Below are 13,791 nucleotides of genomic sequence, written 5' to 3'. Positions count from 1 at the left end.
TCGTACCTTTACGTAGAGGAAAGAAGTTGATTGATTCTAATGGTAATGTTCATTATGTCCAATTCCAGAATGAAAAACTTCTTGTGTTTTGCTATACTTGCGGTCGCTTGGGACACACCGATTCGTTCTGTAAATTACAATTGCACAAGTCTAAAAAAGAACTCAAGCCAGCTTGGGATGATCGAATAAGGGTGCCGATTCGCCGGAAAATTCAGCAAACAACCATGGCTGCATGATGATAGAAAGTTTGATGATACTCCAATCCAGGCAGATATTTCGGGATGTGTGGGCGGGAAATATGGAGTTTTGAAATCCCAACAATTTTGAGCTTCCTTTTATGGCACGATAGTTAATTTTAATGTTAGTACTAATCCCATAGGCTTTATGGAGACTGATACAAATTCTTTGAATGGGTCCAATACTGATGGGCTTGACGAGGATGTGGTCTTAGAAGATGTGGGTGAAATGAAGAAGAGGCCCCGATGATCCTTTTTGGTGAGGGTATTAAAGTGGCTAGTGATCCTTGAGGAGGATCCTTTTTGCTGTAGAATCAACGTGGTAGCTCTACTGTGGATATTGCCGTGAAGTACCTATCGAATTGGAGAGAAGTGTGTCTGCCACATGAAGCTGCTGTGACGTCCATTTCAGTGCTTCATTGACATGCACATAAAGCACCATCCATTCACGCTCACAATTTTGTTTGGATTTGCTTCATTGATGGATCAGTGTTCACAACCATGGATTTCATTGGCTATGCTTATGTTATTGAGGACAGTGAGGGACGGTTTCAACGTGCAGTGTCAGGGTTTCAGGAAGGCAATGGCTCGGCGGTGGTGATGGAGGCTATAGCTCTTCGTTCCTGCCTTTCATATGCTCGTGATTTTCTATCTTTAAATGGGTGTATTTTTTCAAATTGCCAAAATCTTATGAATGCTCTCAAATCCCATTGTTTTAGATAATTTTGAATTTGGTTTGATTGTTCTTGATTGTAAGCGAATTTTAGAGTCTAGACATGATATTACTGTCAGGTGGATTCAGAGACAAGCTAATATGGATGCTCACACTCTTGCTAGAGCATCTATACATCATGCTCGTTTCCAAATTTGGGATGATGTTCGTCTTGTTAGTTAGATTTTTTCCATTGAGATAATGCAATATTATTTCATTTAAAACAAATTTAAAACAATATATAAATTTTATCAAACAAATTTAAATTAATAACTCTAAAAAATTTTAATTTTTAGATATTAAATGGTGTTATTAGATGTAAACTAAATTTATATTGTTATTTCAATTTAAATGTCTAAACAAAATTCTCAAATTCTTTTTTTGTTAATATTTTTTTGGAGAAATATAATTCATTAATAATAAAAGTATTACAAATACTCAATTAGATCAAATATAAAACTTATTATCATAATTAATAAAAAGTTCGATGATCCTTCAACAATAAAAGAATTATCTATATTTTTTTGAATAGTAAAACTAAAATTAAAAGAAACAGTTGGAGTTTTCCGCTTGAAAAAAACTTTGATCGATATAAATCTTCATAGTAACAACTGATCCTTTAATTGATTTGGACGATAAAATAACTTTTTCGAACTTTATATGCTTGGATTGCTTTTTCAAAAATTTGTTGCATATAACATATGCGGATGAGTTTAAACCACTATGGGTTAATAGCATGAATGAAGGAACAGACTGTACTATCAGGTTCCATTGGTTGAAGATACACATCAGTAAAACAAGATCGAAATTCTCCAATCAAATAAAATCAAATGTCATACCTTTTAATAATAAATCTTCACAAGGAACTAAACCCTCTCAAAAGAATGGGCAAAAAAACTCCAAATATGGAGACAAAACAAATCAATAACAAAAACAACAATAACAAAAATATATCTATTAGAAGAAAATGGATTTGAGTTTATTAAAAACAAATAAAAGATTAGGAGCCAGAAGAAAAAAAAAAAAAGTATGGGGCTACTACTGATTAACAATGGCAACCTCAAACAAAAACTATGATTAAATAAATCAGAGAGAAAAGAGGAGGAGAGAAACCCTAAAACTATCGATTTTTTTTTTGTTAATATTTAAAATGACGGTTTTTTTTTTTTTTTTTTTTTTTTTGCGAATGTTAAACAAATCCCTAAATAGTATAGGTAATAAAATAAAAAAAAATATGTATCACTTTAATAATAATTTCATGTTAAAAAATGTTGGAAAAATAGAGCTCTTGAATAGGAAAATCCGGTATCGAATTTTTGCTCTGCTAGGGTTTATCACTTTAACATTTAAAAAAAAAAAAAAACTATTTTCAAGACAGTTCATTTTCTATTATTTCTTTTTAATATTGAATATTAATTAAATAACTTACTTTTAAAAATATTTTTCCTTGACTTTTTTAAACACTTTAAATATAGAAAAAATTCAAAAATATTTTTTAAATAAATTATTTTCAAGAAAAAATCTTGGATAATGGAAATTTGGAAAATTAGATAAATAATAATAAAACCTTATGCACAGCAAACATTTGTTATATGGTGTCCCAAGAATAGTAAAACTTGTGGCTGAATTTTGTATTTCTTTTTTAGATCACTCTCTATCACGCTCTTAACAATTCCCATTTGCTGAAGTGGTCCCCATAAAAGTATTCTTGATTGAGATTTGAATACGAATTTCAATTAAGTAAGCTTCAAGTTACAAACATCATCTTCACAAAATTTCCTTCATTGGTGAAGCATTTATCATTTGGTAAGTTTTCTCAGATTTAACACTATGTTTGGAATTGGGAGATTTTATGATAGGAAGAAAATTTTGAATGGAAAATAAGAAAAGAAAGCTATTTTCCTCCTGCTTAAATGTAAATAAAATTTGAAAGGAAAGAAAATATTACCAAAATCCTTTCTGTCCCATATTTTATTAATCTCTCCAAATTGGCGAGAAAATAGGAGATAAATGTATAAAAGGATAGAAGTGTAAATTTACAACAATACAATTTTCTTTCCTCCATATTTTAGACTTTTCTAAATAATATATATATATATATATTTTTTATTTTTTTTTTTCCTTTCAATCTAAACATAAAATGGAAAATAAAGAAAAAAAGAGCTCTTGTTTTACTCGGCACATGTACAAAATATAAGACATCAATGTGTTGAACATGCAAATCCCATGCATGTATCTGCCATGCAGGGATTCATAATTAGCTCAACTGAAAAATTGTTAAGATCTTTCTTCATTGTCTTTTTGTCATATAAAAAAACACGAGAAAAATAAAATAAAACAAGAAAAGGAAGCGCATGCACATGCCTGTAAATGTATAATATACATCCATCCAAATGGGCAAAGATTAGATGCCTTCTCACCATTTTTCCGCGCATCCAAAACCGTAAGGGGCCACTCACACTTGATGTGCAGGATACTTAAATCAGTTACGCAGCCAGAAAATTAAAATTAGAGATAAAAAAATTTTCAAGAGTTAACAAGAGTGAGATTAAAAATTTTATTATTTTAAAAGGAAAAATAAAAAATTTTATTATTTTTTATTATTAGACTAATTTTAAAAGGTAAAATAATATATTTTCATATATTATTAGACTAATTTTATTTTAAAATTTAATATTATTTCTTCTAAGTATTTTTTTATGAATAGAAATTTTAATAGAGAATTAGAGATCATCCACTGGATTTAAAAGTTAAAATATATTTATAAATTATTTCATCTATTACACTTAAATTATCAACTTGTAGCTTCTTCATACAAAATAAGGAGATAATTAATTTATCTTAAATCTATAAAATTTTCATTTGAAATTATTTTAATATTTATTTTATAAAATATTATTAAGAGCGAATGAATAGTGAGATCCAATAAAGAAGAGTAAAAAATTAAAAATGTAATATACTCTTTTCTAAATTATATAAAAAAATGACACTTAAAATAGAACAAAAAAAAATCTTAAAAGTTAAACAGAATATCGGAAGTATAAATAATAGATTTTATTTTTTATTTTTTAAAAATCGAATTAATCAGAGCAATACTAACAAAATAATATTGTAAAGTTACTTAGGACATCCCTTCCTCTTATCTCTCCGTGTGGTCGCTTTCATTGGCTTCATAATCATACACATATTCATGGCCCACTTACGAAGCCATCTCACAACCACAAAATATAATTTTCAAAAGAAAAATGACCGTTCGGACAGCTTGTTAAGTTTTTCCACACTTCTTCCTCACTTTCCCACTCTCTATAACGGCTACAATAGAAGGCTCTGGAACAATCTACCTGTTTTAAGACGGCGGGACACGTGTAACCAATCACATGGGCTGCTTTTGCTCGAAAATGGAGAAGAATAAGCTGTAGTGTTACTCTTAGATGTGAATTATTTGCTTCAAATGATGCTTTAGTTGTTTCTAGTGAAAATAGAGCAATAGTAATTTTTTTTTTTTACCATTTAATATGATGTACAATGAATTTTTTACACTATGTACTATTATGCAGCAGTTACAACATTTTAAAGTCCATCAAATAGTATAATCCATTAGAAAATCCAATAAATTTCTCATTGCTCTTTTGAATAATATTTACTATATTTGTGCATATTAATTATTAAAAAAAATTTATTTACACCCGGTGTTTGGATCTATTTATACATCAAATCAATCACAAATAATATTTTGATTTAATCAAATGTATTTCTAATCATATATTAAAAAAAGATAAAATAATAATTTTTTTGATTGGTTTACTGAATGAGACTACCCATATACTAAGTGTTGATAAAAATTTCCTTAATTATTATAGAAAAGTTAGAAATAATTCAATCGCTTTTCCTTAACTTACTTTTTTGCACTTAATGTAATAAAAAAAACTTCAAAACTTTAATAATGTAAAATGATTCTTACTAAATTGTATAGTTAAGTCTAATAGGATTGTTGAGACTTTGGTTCTTAATTTATGAAATTTCAATTTTTATCCTAAAAAAAAAAAAACAAAGTAACAGGAAAGCTCATATAAATGAACATGCAAGAGAAAAAAAAATCATTTTTTAACTAAAGTAAATTATTGCATACTTCCCTCCTAGATTACTCTGAAAAATAAAAAATAAAATACACAAAATTAAAAATATACGAGCTTTGTTAACAGATACATATTACGTACATTTACGATTACATTCTTAGCATAATATCAAAATTTTCAAAAACATTACAGTTCTTTTATTCTATTTACATTGTAAGTATCTCTCTACACAGATTATGCCAAAAATACTTTTTGAATATCAGTTAATCAGATTTAAAATAGAATCAGGTGCAGGTGATATTACTTAAAAAAATAATATTTCACTGTGCCACGGCATATAAGATAAAAGTGTAATCGGCATATAAGAAGGCACAAAATCAAGAGAGTTGACATGAATGGACTGCTGTTGGGAGTGTGAGTTGGACGGATTTGAAATAAAGATAAGAGGAAAGGCATAGGTGGGACCTGTTTACTGTGCCACAGCATGAACCGTGATGTTTTTTGCCAGCTGGTGGACACGTGATTCTTGATTAGTTCAATTACTGCATTTGATCAAACATGGCCCCACTCTTTGAATATTTAATTTAAGAAAAAAACCCAACCAGAACACCTCATATTTCCTGACTGAAATGCTTGCTTGCTGCGGGCTACTACAATATATAAGATATATCTATACTGAAACCCTTTATCTTTAATTGGCATTATTAAAAGATTTTGTAACCTTACACCGTGGAAATACTGGAAATGACAATTTTAACTCATTTAAATGTAAAAGTTAATTAACAAATTTATTTTGGATAATTTATACAAAATATGAATAAATATTGTATTTCTAAAATATAAGTCGTTTAAAGTATTGCATGCGATTAATGAATCAATTAATTTCGCTAAAAATTATATCACTCCGTCTCAAAATTTAAGTTGTCTAAGGTGATAATTTTATCACAAAATATAAGTCATTTTGAATATTTTAAGAAATTACAAATGATTTTTTTTCTTTCAACTGTATCCTTATTTATATTAGATATAATACAACGATGTGAGATAAAAGTAACAATGAGAGATAAATGATAATTTGTTCAAATTACTCTTGATTTTGTTAGAAATTTAGAAAAATTAATTGCATTTTTAATTCTCGTATAAAAATCTTAAACGACTTATATTTTGGACAAATAGAGTAATAAACTCAACAATAATTTGATTTATGAGAATTAATTTAAACGATCAAATTATCCTTAATCTCAAAATCAAGTTATTGTATTATGAATAAAGTTAAAATTGGAAAAAAGATTATTTGTTAAATATGTTTTGAAATCAAATAGTTTTATGAGTTAAAAAGATTAGAAATAATCATTTTTTAAATTCATTTGGTGTTAAATTGGGATGATAAATTATCAAAAAAAAAAAAAAAATATATATATATATATATATTTGACAAACAGATTGAAAGCTAGTTCTTTTGAAAGTTTACTGAGAACACAAATTACAAGCTCATAGTAGTTAGTAGCTTGATTAAGGAAACCCATGAAGGACAAAATGACAGTGGCAAATGCCTTTGAGACCAAAAGGCTTCAGCTTCAATTTTTTATAACGTAACATTTAATATCTTTCTCTTTATGATTTTTAAATTATTGTAATTGCTATCAACAGTATAAAGTATAGAAAATTCATTATATATAATATTGAATAAAAAAAAAAAAAGGGTGAGAAATGTCATTATTTATAGAATTAATTCACACAAACATAAATGCGAAGCTTCATTCTACCTTTTAGGTGCTACCATTCACTGAAGGGGAACGCACGCATCATTGAAGCTCAACGCCTGTCTTTTGCACTTTTCAAACTGAATCATTTCATTCGTGAAATAAATTGATGGATAAAGGGCAATTGCCAAACAATATTAACGGCAAAAACAAACGAGTCTTTTTTTTTTTTCTTTTTCTTTTCTTTTCATTAGAATATTTAAAGTATTGGTTAGAGGTATAATTATAAAATATAATTGATCTCATAATTAATCTTTTCCTTTTCTTAATAATAATCATTATAGTCTTGCTTTTGGTGTTATAGTTGTTTTTTTTTTTTAATAATAAAAAAATAATGTATTATGTCAATCGAATGTGATCTGATTGGTATTTCCATTCACCTTGAGAAGTTTCAAATTTTAGATAGTTAACTATCAGAGTTATCGTCAATTTTGCTTATAAAACAACAAGAGAGCTACCTATATTATGCAGCCCACAAAAATTCTTTATAATAAATTAAAAAAATATTATTTTATTAAAATTGATATATTATATTTGTTATTTAATAGTTTGAACTAGAAAAATAAGCTACTAAAATTCACACAGATTTTCTTAAATATAAATTTTTACTATGAAAAATAGAAATCAAAGTCAGAAAACAGAAATGATACAAAATAGACACGTAATCATATTTGATGAGCATTTCTCATAATACACGTTAGCTTGTTTAGCTTGTTTCGTGTAAATTGATGATCCCATTCTGTTTCGACATAAATGGTATCATTGGTTATTATAAACAATTTCAAAAATTTTTGAGCTACCACCATAAATACAACTTGTATGATTTCAATTTTCAAATTTAAAAGTTATCTAATATCTACTTTATCAATGGACCTACACCTTTCCAAATTTCTTGTTAATCTTATGCATTAGAAAATTTAGCCAAATAAAATTGATATTATATATCAATTTTATTTATTTTTCAATTTAAAATCACAAGTTTAATTATCGGAAAATGCATATACTATGAAGAAAAAATTTTTATAATCAACTATCCAAAAGAGATTAGTTTACACCAATATAGTAGAAGAAAAATAGTGGAAGAACACGTGACGATTCTAATATGATATACATAAACTAAAAATATTTTAAAGGAGTCTTCACTTATAATTTTGTTTTCAAAATTTAATACTTGTAATTTGTTTTAACCAACTATTTACTATTTTTAATTGATTTTGTAAACTCAAAACTCCATTTATTTTTCAAAAAATAATTTATTTTTAAAAAATATTTTTAAAAGCAAAACATACTTGAAAATTTGAAATAACACATTTTCTATTGTTTGGTTACAATATTGAAAAATTGTTAAAAAATATTAAAGCTTTTATAAGATCGAAAAAATTTATAATTATAAAAAGTTTCACATTTTAAAATTTTATTATTTAATACAACATAAATATTTATTACGTGCTTGATTGTAATTTGTATCTAAGACTTAATCATATTTTATGGACCAAAGATATATTTTGTATAGAATCCAGATAGAAATAAGAGATTATATTCCTAAATCCTTCGCTAACTCTCAATGAACTAGCAATCACTCCAAAATACTTATTGAATTGGTATTTCAAATATTTATCTAATAAAGATTCCACCTACAACTCTAATGAAAATTCTTTACCTCTGTATAAAAGAGGGATCAAACTCCCTACTCACACTATTTAGGCAATGTAATACCAATATATTTCATTCAATTATAAGTATTTATTATTTATTTACTGACTTAAACATAAAAGTGATTGCAGGCCTAGATGAGACCTTTATTATTCGTTTATGTCTTGCAGATTTCTACGGACCTCTCTTTATTTTTCCTTGTTCATTTATGTCTTACAGATTTTTACATAGGCGCTATGGATAGATTTTTCTAAGTCTATCATTATTAAATATGAGAAACAATATTATAAAAAAAGATAAATTACGATATCTATCGATGACCGTGGTCGTGAAAATAATGATTAATTAATAATAAATATGTATTTATAAGTTTATAATAAATTTATCAGTATCTGAAAAATATTTTTCTCTTTTAGAAAAAGAAAGTTATAAAAATGATTTAGTTCTCTCTTTCTTAAGGAAAATATCATCTGTTGCTAATTTTCTTGAACACTTCAAACATTAAAAAAAAATCTAAAAAATATTATTCAGACAAGTTATTTCTCGAAATTAATGGAATCTCAATATTAATTTATTATTATTTTTTCCATTGAGAAAAAAATATATTAGATTTATTCCACTATTGAGAATAAAGGAAATCATTTAAAATAAGAAAGCTCAAAAAGTTATAGCCGTAATACTAATAGCATTATTTCAAATTTGTTTGACATGATGTAATCAACCGAAATGATAATTACATTATATGAGTAATTACATTATTTGATTAGACTTTTTTTAATAGCGTAGTATAATTGAGACTACGTGTATAATCTTCATCACTTAAATTGATGTAATACTCATTACATGAAAAAACACACATATTGTCTATTACATCAAGTAAATGGAATACCGATTATATTAAGTCATCCCAATCAAAACTCTACCATTCTAGATTATTTAGGCTGTGTTGGGTAATAAAGTTTTGAGTGGCTTTTAAAGTTTTGACTGGTCAAAACGTTACTTAAAAAGTTGTTTGGTAACATAGCGTTTGGACTAGCTTTTAGAGATTAGAATAACGTTTTGTGAAAAGTTAACTCACGTAACGTTTAGCTTTTAGCGTTTCATGAAAAACTACTCAAACAGCTAACAACTAAACACTATTAAAATAGCAAATAGCTACCAAAATAGCTAATTTTGCCGAACATATCCTTAATACTACCACTTCACCACCACAACCACTATCACCGCTTCACCACCACAGCACCACCTTAACACCCACCACAACCACTGCCACAATTACTACTCCACCACCACCACCACCACTACTGTTCCATCACTACTTCAACCACCATTACCGCTCTGCAACGACAACCATCACCATTGTTCTACCATCACCACTACTACCACCATCACTGCTCCATCACTATCACCTCAACTACCACCACCGCTGCTGCTGCCTCAACTCCTACCATCATCGCTCCACCACCACTATCACCACCATCGCTTTACCACCACCACCATGTGGTGGTGATATGATTAGTGGTGATGGTGTGCTAATTATATTACATATTTACAAAAAAAAAAAAAAAGAACGATGATTATATTCCTAAATTTTCTTGATAATATTATCAAACATAGTAATGAAATCTTAATTAAATTACGTTTTTCATCACATTACTTCTTTAATTACATTATATTGCCTTACATCAAACCAGACATAGCGTTAGCATGTATATCCTCATACACATCAAAACTTGACTCTAATATCTATGAGAAAAATGCACAGTTAAGCCCTTAAATTTAATCAGTTTTTCCATTAAACTTTTATTTATGAATATTAAGTTTTTAAACTTTTATTTTTTTTAAAAAAATTAAACTCTATTTAACCGAGATTTAAACTTTTATTTTTTTAAATTAAACTCTTATTTAATTATGAGTTAAACAATTATAATCCCATATGTTATACGCGGTTGATGGGAAAACTTAATCGAATTGTTAAATCTCTTAAACTTTTATTTTTTGAAAATTAAGTTTTTAAATTTGTACTTTTGTTAAAGTGAGTATTTAAATTATTTCCATTATCAGTGATTTGAATTTATTATTTACTCACTATCGATTTAGAACTTAATTTTAACTTAAATAAAAATTGAAGGATTCAATATTGATAAATGAAATTGCAGGAGCTTAGTAGACAAAACTTGAAAAATAAGAGGCTTAAGTACATCTTTTACCAAATATAATCAAGAGTTAATTTACACTCACACATAGGTGAGGATAGGATTAGGATAGAAGTGTGGTAAGTGCCCGCGAACTTTGAGTTATCCATATCTATATCTGTTTAGAGCTTTAAAATCAATTGTATCTATGTTAAATCCGTTTAAATACCTATATCAAAATCTGTTTAAAATTTTACTGTCCGATCCATTCAAAATCTATTTTAAATACTTGTATTTGATGTTCATAAAATTTAAACCATTTAAACACGAACTTATTTAAAAAAGTATCTTCCATTGATAATGGATAAAGTATCAAGGATACTCACAGTAAAACTCATTTAATATAATGGATAACAAGTAACGAATATTCAAACTCATTTAGTAAAACTCCTGAATTCAAACGACAGGATTTGCAAGTGAAGAGAGATGGAACCTAAAACGGTTGGCTATGTACTCAATGTAGATTCACTAACAAAGTACAACAAATGCAAATACCAAGTAAAAAGGAACAAATGGTTAAGAATTCAGACAAAGTCCTAACTTCAAAGTTCAAAGTTCAAACCATAAAATCATTTCAGTAAGGAGAAATCAAACTAAAACTTTTGAATGTTAAAATTTCAACTTTAACCACAGAACCAAAACCCTGTTAGCTATGTACTAACACAAAGTGCAAGAAACACCGAGTACGAACTCAAGCACAGTAAGATTGAGCTGGATTGCCCATAACCCAAAAACACTAGAATGTGTCTGGTGTGGAGGGGTCCAGAAGCCAACTTAAATAGAAGCAGAGGGACAACACTGGAAATTATGATTTAAAAAAAAAAAAAAAAAAAAAACTAAAAAGCAAAGAGAGAAACAGACAAGAAATAACCGTTGTAGGGGTGGCTTTTTGGGTTGGATGCCAGGCTGACGCTTGAGCCCCCCTCAGATGATTCAGCTCACATGGTCTATCTGTACACTCTGGGTCCCACCCTCCACTTTCTCTCTCTACTACCCTCTTTGGATTAGTTGTCAAATGATCCTTTTATGTTATCATATTACACACTTTCATCCTATCTATTTCAAAGTTACTAACTTTAGTTAATGAGATTTAATCTGCCAAATGCATAAATTAATATCTAAATTTTATAAGAAGAGTCTAGTAGCACCTTTAAACGTTGAAAACTTCTTTTCGTAAAATTATAGCTAGTAAATGCCTTAATTTAAAAAACCGTATTTATTAAATACTTAAACGTATATAATTATGTTTATTAAATATTTATCGGATGATTTAAAATATAAAAATTTTATTATTTAATAAATTATATTAAAAGTTATATAAAATGTTACACTTATTGAATATATTATTTAGTAATTGTTGTAAAATTAAAAACCCTGTTTTTTTTTTTTTCAAATTAAGTTGATACTTAGTCTCAACTGTGCTTTTATCCATAATTTTAAATAATTTATTTGTAGAAACCCTAAAAACCATATATTTTTCGTTGACATATCATAAAAATTAAAATTATTAATTTCAAACTGTTTAAATACTGGTAAAATGTAAAATAATGCAAATGGTGACAGTTTTTGCAACCAACTTTTTTTCTTGGAAATTCTCTGTATTACAATCGTCTTTTATAATATTTTTATTAATATTATTTTGTTCCAAACATGCCCTTGTCTTATCCAAATAATGCCCCGTACTCTCCTGCCCTTCTCTCTATTCTTATAAGGGCAGTGGCCTGTGGATCAAAGACCACAGTCCCAAGAGAGAAGAGAAAGACAAAGCAATTAAGCTCACAAGAGAGAAGCTCTTCTATTTTCTAGAGTAAGAAAGAAGAAAGAAGACGATGGCCAAGGAAGTAAGTGAAGAAACGCAAACTACCCATGCAAAGGATTATGTTGATCCACCACCTGCGCCACTGATCGACATGGCTGAAATCAAGCTCTGGTCTTTCTACAGAGCTTTAATAGCTGAGTTCATAGCCACTCTCCTTTTCCTTTACATAACTGTAGCCACTGTAATTGGCTACAAGAAACAAACTGATCCATGTGGTGGAGTTGGTCTTTTGGGCATTGCATGGGCCTTTGGTGGCATGATCTTTATCCTTGTTTACTGCACTGCCGGTATATCTGGTAAGTAAAAAAAAAAGGAACTATTTCTCTAAGTTACTAGTACCCAAATGGGTATTTATTAAGTTTTAGGTTTCTGTGAAGTTTCTTTGTGGATTTGGTCATTCAACTTGAAAAATAACAAAACCCATTTGTTTTCAAGACCTGTTTAATAATGGGTTTTCCTTATTTTGGTTACAGGTGGTCATATTAACCCAGCAGTGACCTTTGGGCTGTTTTTAGCAAGAAAGGTGTCACTAATTCGAGCCTTGGCTTACATGGTGGCTCAGTGTTTAGGTGCCATCTGTGGTGTAGGGTTGGTCAAAGCTTTTATGAAGAATCCATATAATCATCTTGGTGGTGGTGCTAACTCTGTAAATACCGGCTATAGCAAAGGAACTGCTTTGGGTGCTGAGATCATCGGCACTTTTGTTCTAGTCTACACTGTTTTCTCTGCAACTGACCCCAAGAGAAGTGCACGTGACTCACACGTTCCTGTATGTTATCAACCATAGCCTAGTATAGCTCTCCTCTTTCATGTCAAAGAGTTCAAATCTAAACTTTGTTTTGGTTATGTTTGGTTGCAGATTTTGGCTCCACTTCCAATTGGGTTTGCAGTTTTTATGGTTCACTTGGCTACCATACCCATTACTGGTACTGGTATTAACCCAGCGAGGAGCTTCGGTGCTGCTGTTATTTACAACAATGATAAAGTCTGGGATGATCATGTAAGCCTCTTGATAGTCAACCAGAAACTTATTTTTCTTGATTTTATGGTTGTTTTGAAGTTGGTGCTTTTTAACATAAAACATCAGAAGTAGGTTAATTTTCAAGAATATGTTTATCTTCTTGATAAAATAATTTAATTTCCTTTTTAATTATTTTTTGGATGGGCAGTGGATTTTCTGGGTTGGACCGTTTGTTGGAGCAATTGCAGCAGCTGCATACCATCAATACATACTGAGAGCAGCAGCTATCAAAGCTTTGGGATCTTTCCGCAGCAACCCCACCAACTAAAATGAAAGAAAGAACGAAAGAAAGAAAAACAAGAAAAAAAAAAAAAAA

The 13,791-nt window shown here is 28.7% G+C and overlaps 1 protein-coding gene across 1 annotated transcript; it reads left to right on the top strand.

Moving 5' to 3' along the window:
• Window positions 1-12,464: 12,464 nt before the first annotated feature.
• Window positions 12,465-13,791, top strand: PIP2;8 (plasma membrane intrinsic protein 2;8). Its single transcript, NM_001306008.1, is given in 4 exon segments — window positions 12,465-12,750; window positions 12,928-13,223; window positions 13,314-13,454; window positions 13,624-13,791. Coding segments are annotated over 4 exon segments (843 nt in total). The 3' UTR covers window positions 13,744-13,791.

Source organism: Jatropha curcas, chromosome 1 (assembly GCF_041381405.1).
Source record: "Jatropha curcas cultivar XTBG-Jc1 chromosome 1, XTBG_Jcur_1.0, whole genome shotgun sequence".
NCBI classification, from domain to species: domain Eukaryota; kingdom Viridiplantae; phylum Streptophyta; class Magnoliopsida; order Malpighiales; family Euphorbiaceae; genus Jatropha; species Jatropha curcas.
This window is presented reverse-complemented; position numbering and strand designations above follow the sequence as displayed.